Genomic DNA, 23,006 nt, shown 5'->3' with positions numbered 1-23,006 from the left:
GTAAAAAAATTATAATCCATTAATTTAAACCAAAAAGATAAAAAGAGGTTGTCTCAGTAAACAAAAAAAGAGCAGTGTAAATGATTTACAACAGCTTTTTAAAATGTATTATGCAGTAAATGTTTGTTATGCAATTAAATTTGGACAATTATTTCTTAAAAAAGTATAATAAACTATACCACCAACATATAAATTTTAATTTGCAAAAAACATATGAAGTATCGATTCATTGGACTCAGAAGAACACAGCACAACTTCTATTAGTAAATCATTTCCATGGTGTTTCAGTGCACATAACATTTCAGCTGCTTATAGAGTCAAACAGCATGGAAACAGACCCTTTGGTCCAACTAGTCCACGCTAACTGTATTCCCAAATCTAAACTAGTCCACCTAGTTTGGGCCATATCCCTCTAAACACTTCCTATTCACCGAGTTATCAAATGTCTTCGAAACATTGTAACTGTACCAGCATCCACCACTTCCTCTGGCAGGTCATTCTACACACAAACCACACTCTTAAAAAGGTTGCTCCTCATGTACTTTTAAAAATACCTTAAAAATATGCCCCTAGTTTTGAATTCCCTCACCTTAAGGAAATGACCCTTATCTATATTCCTCATGATTTTATAAACTTCTACAAGGTCACCCCTCAACTTCTTATGCTCTAGTAAAAATAGCCCTAGCCTATAAAACTTTATTTTCTATAACTTGCATATAACAATCCTCAGATTCTATTAAGTTTCTTTAATCTTCCAATTTCAGGAGACTGCTAGCTAACTAATTGGCTGCCAGTCTATTGGTGCTAAATTCTGTTGTTATAGATTAAGAACTTCCTAATTTGAAGCAATGGGAGTGCCCATCAACCCCACTTTATTTAAATTCTTCTGCCAATTTCATGTCCTTACCTTCTAAAGGCATTGACTATTTGCTGCTTATGGTTTCTTAGCTGTCATGAACAAAAGAGCACAGTGGCTTATTTCACCATGCTATACTTGAATTCAGATTCTGAGTTACAGTTCCACATGCAACAACCTTATGAAACAAAGACCCAGGTAAATTAGAATCTAGACAGTGAGCACCTGCTATTCACCTATACCAAGTGGGTCTGAATGATCAACACATTCACACAATGTTAGCTAAATTACTCCTGCAAGAGTCATAGAGATGTACAGCACGGAAACAGACCCTTCGCTCCAACTCATCCATGTCGACGAGATATACCAACCGAATCCAGTCCCATTTGCCAGCACCTGTTCCATATCCATCCAAAGCGTTCATATTCATATACCCAATCAAAAACCTTTTAAATGGTGCAATTGTACCAGCATCCACCACTTCCTCTGGCTGCTCATTCCATACACGTACCACCCTCTGCGTGAAAAAGTTGCCACTTAGGTCTCTTTTATATCTTTCCCCTCTCACCCTAAACCTATGCCCTCTAGTTCTGGACCCTCCCACCCCAGGGAAAAGACTTTGTCTACTTATCCTATCCATGCCCCTCATGATTTTATAAATCTCTATAAGGTCACCCGTCAGCCTCCGACGCTCCAGAGAAAAAGCCCTGGCTTATTCAACCTCTCCCTATAGCTCAAATCCTCCAAACCTAGCAACATCCTTGTAAATCTTTTCGGAGAATGATCCTCAGGCTAGTCTAATGACCAAATTTCCACAGCATTTCTAATGGAGGTTCTCAGTTTCTCATAACAGTGCCATGGGGACTGTTATGAAGAAGGCAGAAACTATTCTATGATATCTGGAGACAATACAATGCATGGGTTTCCTCCAGGCGCTCCGCTTTCCTCCTATAGTCCAAAGATGTGCAGGTCAGGTGAAATGGCCATGCTAAATTGCCCATAGTGTTAGGTGCATCAGTCAGGGACAAATATAAAGTGGGGGCATAGGTCTAGGTGGATTACTCTTCAGAGGGTTGGTGTGGACTTGTTGGGCCAAAGGGCCCGTTTCCATACTCTAGGGAATCTAATCTAATCCTAGTATAGGTCTTCAGGTCACAGAATCCCTACAATCCCCATTCGGCCCATTGGATTGCCACTGACCCTCTGAAGGCATTCCACCCAGACCTAGATGCCTGACTCTATTCCTTTAACCCTGCTAATCCACCTAGCCTCTACTCTTTGGACACTACAGGGCAACTTAGCTTGCCAATTCATTTAACCTGCACATCTTTGGACCATTGGTGGAAACCTCAGCACCCGGAGAGAATGTGATAACCCCACACAGACACCCGAAACTGGAATCAGGCAGCAGTGCTAACCACTGAACCACCATGCCGCCCAGTGATACCTGTTTTGAGAAAAATCAGAAAGAAATATCTGATGTTTTAATTAGTCTACACAGACAGGAGGGGAAAAGACATGTTCAAAGAGTATACTGTCCACGCCTTTCCTCTGCTTCAAACCTTTTCAGTTCTTTAATCAAACCCTTACTCTCATATTCTTGGTATCAGTCCTATTGCCCTTTTCTAGTGTAAGGTTTGTTTTTGGCGCAAGGCAAAGAGAATAATAACACAACAATCTAAAGACTAAGTACTGAGCCACCTAACTCCTGTATTCTTATAGTCTATGGTTTTAACTGGCATTCATTAACCAATGCCCTTTTTTGGGTCATCCTGAGATTGCATGAAAAGCAACAGATAAAAATGCAATATTCCTTGTTTCTATTTGGCCTAAAATTCTGGTGGTAGTTCTTTAGGTTTCTTCACCACAATGGAATCTGACCTAATTCAGGACTTAACACTGCTGTCTTTACACAATGACAAATCTCTTTTTGCCATTTATCTGCCCAAAATAGATCGAAAACTGGCGACACTTCCTTTGTTATTTTTGTATTGCAAGCAAATCCAACAAGCACCTCAGATTTTTCTGAGGATCATGTTGCTTTTCATAACCATATAAATAGTACTCTAATCATCAATGCAATTCAATTCAATTATCAATGCACTGAAATTGTTAGCTGATAAATTTGTAGTTTATCAAAATAACATTAATGTAAATATGATAAAATATGAACAAATAAAGGCTTTCAGCTTTTCCAGCATTATTGTTTGAAACTGACATTCAGAATCATAGTAGCCAAGACTGATTTAGCAAAAACTTTCCAGGAGTATTTTGAGTGGCTTTCTGTCAACACTCTAGCTCTCTACAGCAATACCTCCATTTGTTGGTATGATTGCTAATAATCGTGACCCAAATACTTCTCCAGAACCAATCCACCCATATAACATACAACTTGCATGGTTTCAAACTCTCACTGCATTTTAATGTTGTAGATCTGGGAAACATGTACACTACCACTTCTTGTAGTTTATACTGGCAGCAAAAGTTCCAAAAATAAAAATCAATAACCCCACCATCATGCTAAACATAACAACCCCTCTTTCTCCATGCCCACATTTCTGGAAATTATTTCATAATATCAGATTAGCTGAGACTTACCTTTCGAAGTGATCTGGAGGCAATAACAAAATTCATAAACTCCACTGATAGGCGCCGACATAACTGAATTGTATGTACGTGACATTTACCCGTGCGAGGGAATGTGGCAAATAGGAAGCACATAGACAAGGCATCATCAAGGTCACGGAGTGCATCTATGAAGGTAGGATACCTTAAAGGTGAAAAAAATTAAAAACGATAAAATCTTTTCAAAATTTTGTCAACAGGAAAAACAGGAGCCATAACATTCAACATGAGTTAAAAAATTTATGGATTGAATTAGAGCATGGGAGAAAGTAAATAAGTAAATCAGGGTTTCAATGTATGCATGTGAAATCATAGAGTACAATTTAATAAAGATTGGGGAGTTACTATCACAGACTACCATGTGAGATTATGACGCTTTTATGACAACAAACCTTGTTGAAATAAGGGAAGGATGAGGTGTTCAGAAAAAACAAGGGTGATATTTTTGTTTAATGAGAACATTACAATGCTCGTGGAAAGTAGACTGAAAGAATATTGCTGGTCTATCTTCCCTGGATTCAGGAGTGTTTTCAGAGGATTGGAGATTTGCAAACAATATGCTCTTGTTCAAAAAGGCTGCAAACATAGCCACAGCAATTACCTATCAGTTGGTTTAACTTCAGCCGTGCAAAAACTTCTAGAAACAATTATTTTGGATAGGTTTAATGGTCACATGGAAAAACATGGGCGAATCCAGAAGAGTCAAATGGATTCGCTGAAGGGAAAATTTCATCCAATTAACTTGGGAGTTTTTTTTAAAACATAACAGAGAGAGTTGATGAGGCATACATATAGATTTTAAAAAGGCATTTGATGCACTACCACACAACAGACTTATGAGGAAAGCTACAGGTAATGGAATAAAAGGGACAGTAGCAATGTCGATGGTTGAGGTGTTGAAAACAAAGTAACGGTTAACAGGTATTTTTCAGGCTAGAGGAAGGTTTCTAGTGAAAGTCCTCAGGCTTCAACTGGAACACTGCGTACAGTTCTGGGCACCACTTCTATGAAAACTTGTGAATACATCAGAGAGAATGCAGAAAGCTCTATGAGGATGGCTCCAGGGAGAAGAAACTTCAGATTAGTGAAGTTGAGACCTTCTCTTTGGAGAGAAGACAGAGACGAATTTGATAGTTTTCAAAATCATGAGAAATCTGGTCAGAGTATACAGGAAGCAATGGTTCTCAATCAAATATGATTAAGAACTATAGGGCAGTTTTACGGTGTTATGCAAAAGGAACAAAGGCAAGATGAGAAAGGGCTTTTTCAAAGTCAAATGGTTACAGTGTGGAATGCACAGCTTATCTACTGTGGTGGAGGTTCAATCGAGGCATTTAATTAAAATAATCACCTAATGTGTAAGGTTACCAGGAAAAGATAGCAGATTGACAATAAGTCAAAATGCTCAAGAGAGCCAGTGCAGACAGGATGGGGGTGAACGGTGTCCTCCTGGACTGTAACAATTCTAAGATTCTGTGAACAAATACAGAGATCACTAAAGAGATATCTGTAAAATTTGTAAATCGTCTCATTATAACCTGGATCAGAGAATGGCAATTCTCTTCTCAAAAACATAGCATATCTAACTTCCTGAATTTAGAAACACAAACAATGCACTGAAGGAGGAGAGTGAGAGAGGAGGATTAGGATGAGGATGAAGAATGAGGTTAAAGTCTTGAACAGTCTTATTTGGGATGAGGGGTGATGACAGTCACCAGTCATGTTAAAATGTAATCAACGTAGTGGAGAACAACTGAAGTCTTAGAGTAGAGTGAGGAATTGTCCTGAGTGTGTGTTTTGGAAAATTGTAGTCTCTGACCCAACAACTGTCAGGTAATTGTGTGGGACTGCCTTTCACAGCAGGTTTAAACTGCCAACTGAAGCCAGTAGACACAAATCACTAACATAACTGAATACCACAGTTCTTTTTAAGTCGGATATCCTAACTCAGCATAGTAATACATGCAAGTATTTTGAAGAACTTAAGACTAAATGGCAGAAGAACATGTTCACCACATCACAAAATGTGACCAGGTACACGCAGTGAACGCTGGCTTTATCAGTGATGTCCTCGTCGAGCAAGATCTATGGAAATTTTAAGGTTGAGGGAAACAAGTTGAGTTTAGGGCAGAGGCATCAGGACCAGAGATTAGGCACAATTTTTTTTTGTTCTGGAGAGAACGTGAGCCTTAGTCTGAAGTTACAGTGGGGAGGGAAGAGGTCAGACTAGTACAGGGAAAGCAGGAATCCAAGATATGGTGCAGAAGACAGCAGAATGGATAGCACATGTAATTTTTGCACAGACAACAGGGAGCCAAATCCAGCCTACCTGCACACTCAAGATTGGGCAAACCCAGACTAGGGGGGTTGATATGCTGGTAAAATGTGATGTTAAAGCTGCTGTCAATACTGGAAGAAATATAACCAGCTTGTCTCTTTTGTAAATTCTTCAATTCCATAGGGCAAAAAATTTAGATGACTTAATTTCAATTAAAATTGAATCCGAGAACAGAGGGAAGTACAGGACAGGTGAATGCCATATAGCAGATAGATGAGAAAGAAGGAGAACTCAATATTTTAGTGACAAGGTGAGACAAATAGTTTCAAAGCCAGTAAGATTTGGGGATGTAACTATAAAGCTAGACATAACTCTTACCAGTATCTTTACAATTGTTGACATCTCAAAATGCTTCACAGACAGACAGATTTGATGCCAAATTTGAAAGGCAGCAATGTGGAATTGAAGGAGTTAAAGTTAAGCCAAATAGTTTTAGAATGCTTCTAAAAGGACTGGTCTGGCTGAAGGTTTTAGCAGCAAAATTAGTTGCTAAGAGTGGGGAAAACGATACAGAAGGTCAGGATCAGAGGGAATGTGCAATTTGAGAAGAGTGAATAAAAAGGTAGGACAAGGTCATGGATGAAATTACAGGTGGGTATTTTGCATTAACTTAACTGGGAAACAGGAGATGTCAGTGTTTCTAAAAGGTTTTAAATACTTACAAATCCTATTGTTTTAAATGTAAACAGAAACCTAAAAGATAACAGTGCAAATGGAGGATGTATTAACAGATTGCTCGTCAATCATTAACAGTTAGAAGAACACCTTGAATTATTACTCCCCTAAAAGCAAAGATGCAATTTTGAACAGGTCCTTTAAAAACAAAATATATGTGAGGTAATAAGTGTTCATAAAAAGTTGTTTTTAAGAATACAATGATTCCACATCAGCAAACACCATGAAAAGCTTGTTCTGGCATTAAAATCACTTTTTAGAAAAACAAAAACACTTTCTGCATCAAGTAATTTAATACCACATGGGAAAATAACAGAAGATACAAACTTCCAATAAAATTTAAAAAGAGAAAGTTTGTTGTTTGTGGGGTAGGAGTACACAGAGGTAGGCTGAGGTAAAAGAGCAAAAAGCATATAGATAAGGAGGCAGAGAGAGGCTGGAACAGGCAGTATAGTGCAACCTGTAGCAGTCCAACAGCAGAATTAAAATGCATCATTGGTAGTTACCACTGAAAGTAGTGTAAATTATTGGGTAAGTATCATGTTGAACAAGGGTAGTTGGATGGACTGAGAAAGGGAAAATCACAAAGGAGATAATTAGATTTTCCAAAACTCAAACATCTTTGAGGACACCTGATTGACGTAATTCGAGCTATGCTCTTTTGCAGTTATCCAAACTCCTTCCGAGATGCTTATAACTTTGTAATGTCCCTAACCACCTTCATTGTTGTTTTTTTTTTAAAAAGGTCAGAACATTAATTTGTTACATGCACAATGTTTCACAGCTGAACCAAAGCAGAACTCAGAAGCACAGGACTCAAACAGAAAACCAAAAATGATTGAAATCTGGAATTTAAAATTAAATCAAAGGATTATCTTAAATTGTTGCTTAAGCATTGACTGATTAATGTTTACAATTTCCTGTTTTCATTACCAATGAGAGCCAACGGTTAAAGTCACTGTGTTTCCTCTCTTAAGTGCTATGCTTCTCACAGCTAGCTTGTCTACTAGTATGTCACATGGCACTATTTAATAAAATGGAGAGGGGGTAGTTTGGGGGTCGGAGCAGGGGTAGGGGTAGTGATGTGAATAAAAAACACATTCCAAAAGAGCTTTCAGGGTCAATGAGGACACATCATTTTTTTAATATTCCCAATTAAACGAGTAGATGTGGGAGCTGGCTGATCCCATTGTGAACGGCAGTGACCACATCTGCAGCAAGTGTTGGTTGCTGGAAGAACTCCGGATCAGAGTTGATGATCTGGAATCTGAGCTTCAAACACTGCGGCACATCCGGGAGGGGGAGAGTTACCTGGATGCTTTGTTTCAGGAGGCAGTCACACCTGGGAGATTAATTAATTCACATTCAGCTAGTGATCAGGCACAAAAGAGTGTGACTGTAAGTGAGGCAGGTAGGGGGAACCGGAGTTCAGGAGTGGAGGAGCCTCAGCCCTTGACCTTGTCCAACAGCTACGAGATTCTTGCTCCCTGTTCGGATGAGGAAAAGGGCTCTGGACAGGATGAGCCAACTGACCAAGGCACCATGGTGCAGAAGGCCATTCAAGAGGGGGGAGCTAATAGACAAGTAGTGGTTATAGGGGATTCTATAATTAGGGGGACAGATAGTATCCTTTGCAAGCCGGATCGGGAGTCTCGCATGGTGTGTTGCCTGCCCGGTGCCAGGGTGCGAGACATCTCCGACCGGCTTGAAAGGATTTTGGAGCGGGAGGGGGAGGATCCAGTTGTTGTGGTCCACGTTGGTACCAACAACATCGGCAAGACTACGGTGGAGGACCTGTTTGGGCATTACGAAGCACTAGGCAGGAAATTGAAGCACAGGTCCTCAAGGGTCATAATCTCCGGATTACTGCCCGAGCCATGTGCCAATTGGCATAGGGACAAGAAAATTAGGCAAGTAAACACGTGGCTAAGGGATTGGTGTGGGAAAGAGGGATTCCACTTCATGGGGCATTGGCATCAGTTTTGGAACAGGGGGGATCTGTACCGTTGGGACGGTCTCCACCTGAACCGATCAGGTACCAATGTTCTAGCGAAGAGGATAAATAGGGTGGTCAGTAGGACTTTAAACTTCTGAGTTGGGGGGAAGGGAAAATGAAAGTGACAGGGAGTATGGAGGTAAATGGCAAGATAAGCAGCAGGATAGCATGTTTCCAGGCGGATTTAAAATGGAGGCAGACTGAGAATACAGTAAAAAGCAAGGATAACTTAGGACATATGACTTCCAACATCTCTAATGATAAGGAAGTTAGCATTAAGGCACTTTACCTGAATGCTCGTAGCATTCATAACAAAGCCGATGAAGTAATGGCACAGATAACAGCGAATGATTATGATGTAGTAGGCATCACAGAGACTTGGTTACAGGGGGGTCAGGACTGGCAGTTAAACCTCCATGGTTTTTCAACTTATCGAAAAGACAGAGAGGTGGGCAGAGGGGGTGGGGTTGCCTTGTTAGTTAAGAACAAAATTAAATCTATGGTATTGAATGACATAGCGTCGGATGATGTGGAGTCTGTGTGGGTGGAATTGAGGAACCACAAAGGCAAAAAAAACATAATTGGAGTTGTGTATAGACCTCCTAACAGTGGTCAAGACCAGGGACGCAACATGTACCGGGAAATAGAGAAGGCATGTCAGAAAGGCAAGGTTACATTGATCATGGGAGACTTCAATATGCAGGTGGACTGGGTAAATAATGTTGCTAGTGGATCTAAAGAAAGGGAATTCATGGAATGCTTACAGGATGGCTTTTTGGAACAGCTTGTCATGGAGCCCAAAGAGAGCAGGCTATTCTGGACCTAGTGCTTTGCAATGAACCACACTCTATAAAAGATCTTAAAGTAAGGGAACCCTTAGGAAGTAGCGACCATAATATGGTAGAGTTCAGTCTGGAGTTTGAAAGGGAGAAGGCAAAATCGGATGTAATGGTGTTACAGTTGAATAAAGGTAATTATGAGGGCATGAGAGAGGAACTGACTAAAATAGACTGGAAGCAGAGGCTAACCGGGAAGACAGTAGAGCAGGAGTTTGTAGGTATAATTGAGGACACTGTACAGAGGTTCATTCCCAAGAAAAGAAAGATTAACCGGGGAGGGATTAGACAACCTTGGCTGACAAAGGAAGTCAGGAAATGTATTAAAGAAAAAGAGAGATCCTATAAAGTGGCTAAGAACAGTGGGAAATCAGAAGATTGGGAAGGATACAAAAGCAAACAGAGGATAACAAAGAGTGTAATAAGAAATGAGAGGATCAAATATGAATGTAGGCTAGCCAGTAATATTAGAAATAATAGTAAAAGTTTCTTTCAGTACATAAGAAACAAACGACAGGCAAAAGTAGACATTGGGCCACTTCAAACTGATGCAGGAAGCCTAGTGATGGGAGATAAGGAAATAGCAGGAGAACTTAACAAGTACTTTGCGTCAGTTTTCACACTGGAAGACATGAGCAATATCCCAAAAATTAAAGGGTGTCACGGGGCTGAGTTGAGTATGGTTGCCATTACGAAAGGGATAGTACTAGAAAAGTTAAAAAGTCTTAAAATTGATAAATCTCCTGGCCCCGATGGGATACACCCTAGAGTTCTGAGAGAGGTGGCTGAGGAAATAGCAGAGGCATTGGTTGAGATCTTTCAAGAGTCACTGGAGTCAGGAAAGGTCCCGGATGATTGGAAGATGGCTGTTGTAACCCCCTGTGGTGTAAAATTATGTCCCAATACATGTGTGAATCATAATGTAACACATGTATTGGGCCAAGCAGTGGAATGTGGTGAAAGGGTTAAAATTGTGTCCCAATACATGTGTGAATCTAACCGAAAATGGAAGGTGTCGCTTAGTCCCGTGTGAATCTTATTACACACCTTCCCGTGTGAATCTTCTTATCTGTATGTGACCAGAATGGAATGTGTTTTTCAGCCTTGCTCTGCTGTTCACATGAATGTTTAGATCTCGAAAAGAGTATATCAGCTGGAAAAGTCTCCAGTTCGGTAGAGTCTGCTCCGGGGTTGCGTTTAACCGCCGAGCGTGGGTTGTTGGCAACCGCTCTACGAGAACTGACGGCTCCCAGTTCCGGTAACACGTAGAGTGAGTATAAACCAGACCCGTTGTAAGTACGAGACCTGGTTGTGGCGACGCTGCGGGGAATAAAACACTTATATTCTAGCAGACTCGCCTCTTGGCTGTTTGTTCTGTGTCAGACTACTTTCCTGCGAGCCTGGTCCTTGACCTTGAGAATTTTTTAAAACACCCCCTTGTTCAAGAAAGGATCAAGGCAAAAGATGGAAAATTATAGGCCAATCAGCTTCACCTCGGTTGTTGGTAAAATTCTAGAATCCATCATTAAGGATGAGGTTTCTAAATTCTTGGAAGAGCAGAGTCTGATTAGAACAAGTCAACATGGATTTAGTAAAGGGAGGTCATGCCTGACAAACCTGTTGGAATTTTTTGAAGAGGTAACAAGTAGGTTAGACCAGGGAAACCCAGTGGATGTGGTCTATCTAGACTTTCAAAAGGCCTTTGATAAGGTGCCACACGGGAGGCTGCTGAGCAAGGTGAGGGCCCATGGTGTTCGAGGTGAGCTGCTGGGATGGATTGAGGATTGGCTGTCTGACAGAAGGCAGAGAGTTGGGATAAAAGGTTCTTTTTCAGAATGGCAGCCGGTGACGAGCGGTGTCCCGCAGGGTTCGGTGCTGGGGCCACAGCTGTTCGCATTATATATTAATGATTTGGATGAGGGAACCGGGGGCATTCTAGCGAAGTTTGCCGATGATACGAAGTTAGGTGGACAGGCAGGTAGTACTGAGGAAGTGGGGAGGCTACAGAAGGATCTAGACAGGTTGGGAGAGTGGTCCAGGAAATGGCTGATGGAATTTAACGTGAGCAAGTGCGAGGTCTTGCACTTTGGCAAAAAGAATAAAAGCATAGACTACTTTCTAAATGGTGAGAAAATTAATAAAGCCAAAGCACAAAGGGATCTGGGAGTGCTAGTCGAGGATTCTCTAAAGGTAAACATGCAGGTTCAGTCCGTGATTAAGAAAGCGAATGCAATGTTGTCTCTTATCTCAAGCGGGTTGAAATATAAAAGCAGAGATGTACTACTAAGACTTTATAAAGCTCTGGTTAGGCCCCATTTGGAGTACTGTGTCCAGTTTTGGTCCCCACACCTCAGGAAGGACATACTGGCACTGGAACGTGTCCAGCGGAGATTCACACAGATGATCCCTGGAATGACAGGTCTAACATATGAGGAATGGCTGAGGATACTGGGATTGTATTCGTTGGAGTTTAGAAGATTAAGGGGAGACTTAATAGAGACGTACAAAATAATACATGGCTTGGAAAAGGTGGATGCTAGGAAATTGTTTCCGTTAAACGAGGAGACGAGGACCCGTGGACACAGCCTTAGAATTAGAGGGGGTCATTTCAGAACAGAAATGCGGAGACATTTCTTCAGCCAGAGAGTGGTGGGCCTGTGGAATTCATTGCCGCGGAGTGCAGTGGAAGCCAGGACGCTAAATGTCTTCAAGGCCGAGATTGATAGATTCTTGTTGTCTAGAGGAATTAAGGGCTACGGGGAGAACGCTGGTAAGTGGAGCTGAAATGCGCATCAGCCATGATTGAATGGCTGAGTGGACTCGATGGGCCGAATGGCCTGACTTCCACTCCTATGTCTTATGGTCTTATAGATACATCAAGCGATCAGGCAGACATAAATGAAGCACACAATGTGATTTTAAATCTAACTTGAATCCATTTTCATTGTGTTGATACTAAACCACTGTGCTTTCAGGTGATGGGTTGGCAAAGTGACATATGGGGATAGTGATCATCAAAAGGAACACAGTAAGACAATTCGCTAACTCTTCTACGATGAAGCTTTGCTTTAAAAGATGTATCAAGTAAACCATGATTATTTAAATGTTCCCAAAGTATTTATATTATTAAAAATCTTGCCTACGCCTGTAGTGCATGAGGAAATGAATGTCTTACTCACTGACTTGTCAAACACAAACAGTATATTTGTTCAATTACGCATAGATAGGAAAATCGATCACAGCCAATCATAAAGCTGCAGCTAAGTAGGAAAAGCTGAACATAGTAACCAAATCATCCTTTTCCCCTCCCCAGTCAAACCCAGCTAAAGCTACCAACTATGTTCAGGAAGTTTAACTATGTTAAACTAGTTTGGCAAAGGGCTGGGAACCAGAGTTACATATCTGAGAGGGGGTTAGTTGTCGATGGGGCAGTGACAGGATGTAGTGAATCTATTGGGAAGGTTTTTCATCTGATAAAACAAAGGAAATGGTTAAAGTCTGCTTTAACGCAAGGAGGGTCAGAAATAAGAGTGATGAACTTACAGCATGGATCAATCAGTACTTGGGACGATGACGTTGTGGCTGTAAGGGAGACGTGGGATTCACAAAAGCAGGAATGACTGCTAGATGTTCCAGGGCTTAGAACATTTAAAAAGAACAGGGAAGGTGGAAAAAGGAGGGGATGTAGCATTTCTAATCAGACAATGCATCACAGCTACAGAAATGAAGGTTGTTGAGGAAGGTTTGTCTACTGAGTCAGTATGGGTGCAAGTTAGGAACAGTAAGGGAGCCCACCTCATCGGGGGTTTTCTACAGACCCCCTAATAGCAGTAGGGAGATTGAAGAACTCATAGGCCGACAGATCTTGGAAAAATGCAGATGTAGCAGGGTTACTGTAATGGGGGACTTCAATTTCCCCAATAGTGACTGGAACCTTCTCAGTGCAGATGATTTTGGTGGAGCCATTTTTGTCAGCTATGTTCAGTAGGTTTCTTTACTCAGTATGTAGACAGGTCGACGAGGGTAGATGCCATTTTGGATTTGGTGCTTGGCAATGAGCCAGGATAGGTGTCAGATCTCATGGTGGGAGAACACTTTGGTGACAGTGACCACAACTGCCTCATATTTACCATAGCCTTGGAGAGGGAATGGAGTAGTTACTAAGGGAAGATATTTAATTGGGGGAAAAAAATTATGATGCTATCAGACAAGAGTTGGGAAGTACAAATTGGGAGTAATTGATCCACAGAAAGGGCACAACAGACATGTGAAACCTATTTAAGGAGCAGTTGTTGCAAGTGATGCTCAAATTTGTTCCTCTGAGACAGGCAAGATGGGGTAAGATTATGGAGCCTTGGATGACTAGAACAGAGGAGCTTCTTGTCAAAAGGAAGAAGGCAGAGGTAGCAAGGACCTAGCACAGCTTTAGAGGATTCCAGGCTTACTAGAAAGGAGCTCTGAAATGGATAGAGGAGAGCCAGGAGGGGGCACGAAAAAGGCTTGGCAGGAAGGATTAGGGAGAACCCAAAGGCATTTTATTCATATGTGAGGAATAAGGGAATGATCAGGGAGAAGTTAGGGCTGATCAGGGATAGTGTAGGGAACTTATGCATGGAGTCTGAGCAGATAGGGGAAAGCCCTAAATGAGATTTTTGCTTCAGTTTTCACAAAGGAAAGGGACCTTGTTGTGAATGAGAACTTTGAGGAGCTGGGAAACAGGCTTGAACAGGTCAAGATTGATGAAGTTGATGTGCTGGAAATTCTGCAAACATTAAGATCGATAAGTCCCCAGGGCCAGACCAGATTTATCCTAGGTTGCTCCTGGAAACGAGAAAGGAGATTGCTAAGCCACTGGCAAAGATCTTTGCTTCCTCACTCTCCACAGGAGTCGTACTGGAGGATTGGAGGGAGGCGAATGTTGTTCCTCTTTTCAAGTAGGGGAATGGGAAATCCCTGGCAATTACAAACCAGTCAGTCTTACGTCTGTGGTCAGCAAAGTTTTGGAAAGAAATCTGAGGGATAGGATTTATGACTATTTGGAAAAGCATAGCATGATTAAAGGCAGTCAACACGGCTTTGTGAGGGGCAGGTCATACCTCACAAATCTTAATAAGTTCTTTGAGGAGGTGACGAGACAGGTTGACAAAAGTCAAGCAGTGGATGGGGTGTATCTGGACTTCAGCAAGGCATTTGATAAGGTTCCCCATGGTAGGCTGATTCATAAAGTCAGGAGGTATGGGATTCAGGGAGATTTGGCTGTCTAGATTCAGGATTGGTTGGCTGACAGAAGGCACAGAGTGGTTATAGATGGAAAGTATTCTGCCTGGAGGTCAGTAGTGTCCCACAGGGCTCTGTTCTTGGGCCTCTGATCTTTGTAGTTTTTAATAAATGACTTTAATGAAGAGGTTGAGGGGTGGGTTAGTACATTTGCCGATGACACAAAGGTTGGAGGTGCTATTGATAGTGTCAAGGGCTATTGCAGGCTGCAGTGCGACACAGACAGGATGCAGAGCTGGGCTGAGAAACGGCAGGAGTTCAACCTGGATAAATGCGAAGTGATGCATTTTGGAAGGAAGGTCGAACTTGAATGCTGAATATAGGATTAAAGACAGTATTCTTGGCAATGTGGAGGAACAGAGGGATCTTGGTGTTCAAGTGCATTGATCCCTCAAAGTTGCTACCTAAGTGGAGAGGGTTGTTAAGAAAGCATATGATGTTTTGGCTTTCATTAACAGGGGGATTGTGTTGAAGAGCCACGAGGTTTTGCTGCAGCTCTCCAAGACTCTAGTGAGACCACACTTGGAATATGGTATCTAGTTCTGGTCGCCCTACTATAGGAAAGGTACAGAGGCTTTGGGGAGGGTGCAAAGAAGGTTTACCAGGGTGCTGCCTGGACTGGAGGGCTTGTCTTACGAAGAGAGGTTGACTAAGCTCGGACTTTTCTCTCTGGAGAGAAGGAGGAAGAGAGGTGACCTGATCGAGGTATACAAGGTAATAAACGGCATGGATAGAGTCAATACCCAGAGACTTTTCCCGAGGACAGGATTGACTGGCACGAAGGGTCATAGTTTTAAGATATGAAGAGGAAGGTATAGAGGAGATGTCAGAGATAGGATCTTTACGCAGAGAGTTGTGAATGCATGGAATGTGCTGCCAGCAATGGTGGTGAAAGCAGAGTCATTAGGAATATTTAAGCGACTGCTGGACGTGCACATTTGCCGAAAGACCTGTTCTGTGCTGTACCTTTCTATGGTCTATAAACAAAACAAACCAAATTCACTCAACACTTTTTATTTAAAAAACTAATTTGAATTATTTTCTTACTTAAATCCTTTATAGAGTTATAACACTTATAAAATTGTGGTGGCAGGGGAAGCAAACTTACCCATAAATACATCTTTCAAAAGTCTAAGTAATTATTTGAAGCAAATATGTGAAGCCAAGGGGAAAACATGGACAGCGTGATTATTTTTCGGTGCAAAGAGGAAGCTGACAATTGCTGAAAGCTGGTCTTCTGTGGTTCTGTCTGCTAAACAGTAGCAGCTTTTGTTCTGGAGATCATGTGGGGTAATTATAAATGCTTTAAACTGTATGCTCTGTTAATTTAAGAATCAGGGGTACACATGGTCAAGGTAGTAGAAATGATGTTATTCCACCTGGAACAGTGCCACTCCATGCTCAAACTGAAGTACTACCACTATAAAATAAATCACTAACAAAAAAAAGTTTAAAAACATTTTTAAAAAAGCAATAAATTTATACAAACCACGTTTTCAAATTCATCCCGCCCTGATACAGGGATTTCACTATCTCCAGAGCTTTGCTATTGAAAGCTTTGGTGAATCACTTACTCACGCTTTGATATCTCATCAGATTCTGACTTCAAATGCAACAAGTAGTTCAGCAGATAATTGCAGTTAATTGATGGATTAATTAGCAGGTTAGGCACAAAGGGGAACTGGTGAGACTGATATGTTGAAGGCGCTGAAAGACTGAGTTGTTAATAAACTTTATCCACAAACAGAGGTATCTTGATTTCTGTCTCACTGACTGGCTTGGCTCTGATTTTACATTTGTAGCAGAGACTTGCGTAAAGGTGAAGACTGGAAACTAAGTGTTATTTTCAGACAATAGCTATAAATTTGAGTTACGTTTGAGAAGAATGGCTGAACCCAATGTAAAGCATCAGGACATGATATCCCACCAATGATTTGAGAAGATGAACCTTACCCAAAACATAAGAAAAATGTGCCAAAGCCATACTTTGTCACTTCCTATTTGAAGATGGATCAGGTGTAAAGTATTCTCAGAAATAAGAGGCTCAGAATTCGATACTGATAAAGTTTGGATAATCTACGAACATTTAAGGACAAAATTTATAAAAACAACAAATCTGTTAACGCATATCAGATATGATCAATTTGATAATTCTTCAGTGAATATATAGTTGAATTTAAACAGACTACATTAGAGATTGGAAAAATTTTACTTGAAAATATTCCTAATTCAGCATTTACCATTAAATTATTAGACTGATCTAGGGCCTCACAAAGAGGATAAACTTGGAGTGTTCAATTTTGCAAAAGAAACATTCCTTTGGAACAGATGTCAGAAACCTTAAAAAAAAATGCAAAGAAAACATTCATTCCCAGTGGGCCGAGTAGCTCAACTGGGACATTCAGCAGTAACACATGGGATGGAGGATTTAACAGCAACAGAAATGCAAGGCTGTCCAGACACAGCCCAAAAGTGTCAGAATGATAGGTGAATAATAGCTAAAGGAGACATGAGTATAAAGGTACCTTGGGCAAGTTTAGAGGAAGAGGAAAATGAAACAGAAGAATGAAAACCAGGATTGGCTTTCCTGTATGTTCACAGATGCTTTGGATGTAACTTTGTGTAAAGGATTGTCCTAAATGGAATAACACTGATTTCAAAACTGTGGAAGTTTCAGAAGGGGATGCTGATACAGGTCAGGCAGAGGGAAACTATACAAGAAGCTTCAACTCAGTCATGAATGTTTCAGTTGCAATGGAGGACGTGCATCCACTGTCCAAAACAGCTCAATGTATGGAATGGATTTGGTAAAATATCCCCGAAAAATCATTAAATAATAAACCATAAGATATGGGAGAAGAATTAGGCCATTCAGCCAATTCAGGGCTGATATGTTTCTCAACCCTTCTCCCCATAACACTTGATTCCCTCACTAATCAAGAATCTTTGTCTTAAATACATTCAATGACTTGGCTTCCATAGCCTTCTGCGACAATTAGTTCCACAGATTAACCACCTCGCATCTGAAGAAATTCCTCCTCATCTCATTTCCATAGGGTCGTCCCATCACCCTGAGGCTGTGCTCTTGGGTGCTCGTCTCTCCTACTACCGGAAACATCTTCCCCACATCCACTCTATCCATGTTATTCAGTATTCTGCAAGTTTCAATCAGATAACCTCTCATCCTTCTAAACTCCAGATCATTAATGTATAATGTGGATAGTTGAGGTCCCAATACCGATACCTGCAGAATTACACTACTCACTGGCCACCATCCTGAAAAACACATGTTTATCCCTAATCTCTGCCTTCTGCCAGTCACCCAAGACTCTACCCATACTGGTACATTGCCCCTAATACCATGGGCTCTTACTTAGCATCCCCCTAAGTGGCACCTTGTCAAAGATCTTCTGGAAATCCAAATAGATTACACCCACTGGCTCTTTTTTGTCCAACTTGCTTGTTCCCTCCTCAAAGGGTTCTAATAGACTTGTGAGGCATGACCTCCTCTTAATGAAGCCCTGCCAATTCAGCCCTTTTTTACCACACAGACAGCATAGTGGTCAGCACCAAGACAAGGTTTGATTTCAGCCTCAGTGACTGTCTGTGGCGTCTGCACATTCTCCCAAAACTGCATATGTCTCCATTGGGTGCTATGGTTTCCTTCCACAGTCCAAAGATGTACAGGCTAGGTGAACTAGCCAAGGTAAATGTGGGGTTATGGGGATAGTGTGGAAGATGGGATCCCTTCAGAGGACTGGTGCAGACTTGATGGGCTGAATGGAGCCTACCTGCACCATGGAGTTTCTGTAGTTCTCATTTCAAAGTATCCCACAATCTCATTTTAAATAATCCAACTTTAAAATCTTATCAATGACCGAAGTCAGGCCAAAGGCCTATAATTTCCTGCCTTCTACCTCCCTCTCTTCTTAAACATGGGTGATGTTGTGAAATTTGAAAGGGTTCAGAAAAGATTTACAAAGATGTTGCCAGGGTCGGAGGATTTGAGCTATAGGGAGAGGCTGAACAGGCTGGGGCTGTTTTCACTGGAGCATGGGAGGCTAACGGGTGACCTTATAGAGGTTTATAAATTATGTGGGGCATGGATAGGGTAAATAGACAAAGTATTTTCCCTGGGGTGTGGGAGTCCAGAACTAGAGGGCATAGGTTTAGGGTGAGAGGGGAAAGATATAAAAGAAACCTAAGGGGCAACTTTTTCACACAAAGGGTGGTACGAGTATGGAATGAGCTGCCAGAGGAAGTGGTGGAGGCTGGTACAATTGCAACATTTAAGAGGCATTTGGATGGGTATATGAACAGGAAGGGTTTGGAGGGTTATGGGTCGGGTGCTGGCAGGTGGGACTAGATCGCATTGGGATATCTGGTCGGCATGGACGGGTTGGACCGAAGGGTCTGTTTCCATGCTGAGACTCTCCGACTCCAGTGATTCCTGAAAGGTCACCACCAATGTCTCTACAATCTCCTCGGCTATCTCCTCCAGAATTCTAGAGTGTAGTCTATTCAGTCCGTGTGAAATTATCTGCCTTTAGACTTTTCAGCTTTCCAAGTACCTCCTCCTCAGCAATGGCTACTGCACTCACTCTGCCTCCTGACTCTTGAAGTTCTGTTGCTGGTTTCTTCCACTGTGGAAACTGATGCAAAAGTACCTATTCAGTTCCTTTGGCATTTCTTTGTTATCCATCACTACTTCTCCAGCCTCAATTTCCACTGGTCCAATGTTCATTCTTGCCTCTCAATTTTCAGATATCTTAAAATAAAACTCTTACACCTTATATTACTAGGTAGCTTAATCTCATTTCATCTTCTCCCCACACCTTTATTAGGTTTTCAGTTCTCCTCTGCTGGTTTTTAAAGGTTTCCCAATCCTCTGACTTCTCACTAATCGTCACTGTGTTGTATGCTTTTTGTTTTGCTTTTCTGCAATCCCTAACTTCCCTTGTCAGCCACTGATGCCTCATTCTCCCCATAATATACAACTTCTTCCTTGGGATGAATTTCTGCAGTGACTCTTGAATTAGCCCCAGAAACTCCTGTCATTGCTGTTCCATTGTCTTCTCTACTAGGCTGTCCTTCCAATAACTCTGGCCAGCTGTAATACCATTATATCTGATTCAATCTATCTTATTATAGTTACTACCCCTTAAGGTTTCCTTCACCTTCAGCTCTCGAATCAAGTCTGTCTCATTATACATTGCTAAATCCAGAAGTGCCTGTTCCTCAGTAGGCTCTACCACAAGTTGCTCCAAAAGAAATCTCAGACATTCCACAAATTCCTTTTCATGAGACTCGCTACCAACCTGGTTTTCCCAGTGTACCTGCATATTGTAGTCACCATGATTAATGTAATAGTGCATTTCTTACATGCCTTTTCTATCTCTGAATTTATTTTCTTCCTCACCTCCTGCTACTGCCAGAAGGCCTGTACACAACTCCCAGCAGGGTCTTTATTCTTTGTTGTTCCTCAACTCTACCCACATAGATTCTATACCTTCTGACCCTATATCATTTCTTGCTATTGTTTTAATTTCATTCCTTACTAACAAGGCAACCCCTGCCCCCTCTGTCTGTCTTTTCCACAGAACATATCATTGGATATTCAGTTCCCAGCTCTGATCCCCTTGCAGTCACATCTCTGTAATACCCACAATATCATCCAATTTCAATCTGTACTAGAACTTCACTTACCTTGTTTAATCTATTGCATGCCCTCAGTCCTGCATTGATTGCCCTCCCTCCCTTTCTCAGTTGTTCCCTTATCTTCTGTACCTCACTAGCAGCAGAAGCAAGATTAAGAAATTTGAGAATGCTACTTGTTACAGATTTGGGATTGTCAACATGCTGAAGTCAATACAAGGTGTTACAATTCCCTGAAAATAAGGATAAATGGTCTTAATCAACACAGATATAAAGTGAAATCCCCTTACTGTTGAGCAGACCATCTATGAAAAGAACTCAAATTAAAACTGGATATGGAACAGAGCGAGGCAGTTGTTTCTGGGAAGCCAGTGGATGTAGTTTGTATAACCTGAACATTACTGGAACAAAAAGAACCAAAGTGCTGGAGAAACTTAGCAGCTCTAACATTTTAGCAGCATCTATGGAGACAGAAATAGTTAACATTTTGAGTCAGATAGGACTCTTCCTCAGAACATGATACGACGTTATTGTAGTCATTTCACAAGACCTAACATCGCCAATGAATATATTTATTAGATGAGATTAGCAATCAGTGATAAGAGTTTAACTGAATTCTCTTAAAACTACATTGGCAATTTGCACAGACAGCTACTCACACAAAAAATCCTAAAAACTACAGAAGTTTGAGTATGCTAAACCTATAGAAGAGATTGGCTATAAACTGTAACGTATGTGAAAAATGAGGCCACCTCAGCCTAAAGTGAGCTTGGATAAAATTGTAGCAACAAGCTACAATGAAGAAAAAACATTCCACCTTGCACTTAATAGCCATGGCAACTAGATCTACTTGGTCTACAGTAAGATGTGAAAAACAACATTAGTGGAAACTTTAATGGAGAAAGGGAAGCTATGGGAATTTGAACAAATGTTTAGGGACTGGCTGATACAGCTAGGGTATGGCATTTCTCAGTTAGTTTCATCTTGCTGAATATAGGTTGCTTTCAGATTAAAGCATACCCACAATACTTTATTGATATCACAAAGATGCCTGCCAGTTTCTCCATGATACAGGTCAATGGTAGAGATGGACATTCTTCAAAATTAGAATAATGTGTGATAGATGAAACTAAAAAGCAGTTTAAGATTGGTAGTCAGGCTTTTGGGGTCTTTAAGTGTATATAGTTAGACATTAAGCAGAACAATTTAGGAGTGACTTTGAATGAACAATTTTTTTGTGGAAAGTGTTGCTGCATCTCAATAAAGTGGGTCTGGTCTTGACAGAAAGATGATTTTGCATCCAGGGAAGAAACAGACCATTTAAGAGATTTGATTGGACTGCTATCCTTGTCATGCACACAGTTTAAACTGGATAGCAGATATGCTGTATTGCAACTGTGTACTATGATTAAATGTGCTATTACAGTCAGAGAGTCAGAGATGTACAGCACAGAAACAGATCCTTCAGTCTCATCTATGCTGACTAATATTCCAATCCAATCTAGTCCCACCTGCCAGCACTCGGCCCATATCCCTCCAAACCCTTCTTATTCATGTATCCATTCAGATGCCTTTTAAATGTTGCAATTGTACCAGCCTCCACCACTTCCTCTGGCAGGTCATTCCATACACGTACCACCCTCTGCCTGAAAACGTTGCCCCTTAGATCTCTTTTATCTCTTTCCCCTCTCACCCTAAACCTATGCCCTCTAGTTCTGGACTCCCCCACCCCAGGGAAGAGACTTTGTTGATTTACTCTAGCCATACCCCTTGTGATTTTATAAACCTCTATAAGGTCACCCCTCAGCCTCCGACACTCCAGGGAAAACAGCTCCAGCCTATTCAACGTCTCCCTGTAGCTTAAATCCTCCAACCGTGGCAACAACCTTGTAAATCTTTTCTGATCCCTTTCAACTTTCACAACATCCTTCTTATAGGAAGGAAATCAGAATTGCACACAATATTCCAAAAGTGGCCTCACCAATATCCTGTACAGCCGCAACATGACCTCCCGACTCCTGTACTCAATACTCTGCCCAATAAAGGAAAGCATACCAAATGCCGCCTTCACTATCCTATCTACCTGCAACTCCACTTTCAAGGAGCTATGAACCTGCACTCCAAGGTCTCTTTGCTCAGCAATACTCCCTAGGACCTTACCATTAAGTGTTTTAGTCCTGCTAAGATTTGCTTTCCCAAAATGCAGCACCTTGCATTAATCTAAATTAAACTCCACTCCTCAGCCTATTGGTCCATTTGATCAAGATCCTGTTGTAATCTGAAATAACCTTCTTTGCTGTCCACTACATCTCCAATTTTGGTGTCATCTGCAAACTTACTAACCACACCTCTTATGCTCACATCTAGTGGGCGGCACGGTGGCACAGTGGTTAGCACTGCTGCCTCACAGCGCCAGAGATCCGGGTTCAATTCCCGCCTCAGGCGACTGACTGTGTGGAGTTTGCACGTTCTCCCTGTGTCTGCGTGGGTTTCCTCCGGGTGCTCCGGTTTCCTCCCACAATCCAAAGATGTGCAGGGTCAGGTGAATTGGCCATACTAAATTGCCCATAGTGTTAGGTAAGGGGTAAATGTAGGGGTATGGGTGGGTTTCGCTTCGGCGGGTCGGTGTGGACTTGTTGGGCCGAAGGGCCTGTTTCCACACTGTAATCTAATCTAATCTAATCTAATCTAAATCATTTATATAAATGACGAAAATAGTCGACCCAGCACTGATCCTTATCGCACTCC

The 23,006-nt window shown here is 41.5% G+C and overlaps 1 protein-coding gene across 1 annotated transcript in view; it reads right to left on the bottom strand.

The window, feature by feature from the left end:
• pes1 (pescadillo ribosomal biogenesis factor 1) overlaps window positions 1-23,006 on the bottom strand; it is a 57,081-nt gene that overhangs the window by 21,993 nt on the left and 12,082 nt on the right. The window contains exon 5 of the mRNA XM_043715655.2: window positions 3,455-3,626. Coding sequence (XP_043571590.2) covers window positions 3,455-3,626 — 172 coding nt within the window. The remainder of the gene's footprint in view (window positions 1-3,454; window positions 3,627-23,006) is intronic.

The sequence above is a fragment of the Chiloscyllium plagiosum genome, unplaced genomic scaffold (genome assembly GCF_037043375.1).
Source record: "Chiloscyllium plagiosum isolate Xiang-an unplaced genomic scaffold, Cpla_swu_hap1 HiC_scaffold_24, whole genome shotgun sequence".
Classification (NCBI taxonomy): domain Eukaryota; kingdom Metazoa; phylum Chordata; class Chondrichthyes; order Orectolobiformes; family Hemiscylliidae; genus Chiloscyllium; species Chiloscyllium plagiosum.
This window is presented reverse-complemented; position numbering and strand designations above follow the sequence as displayed.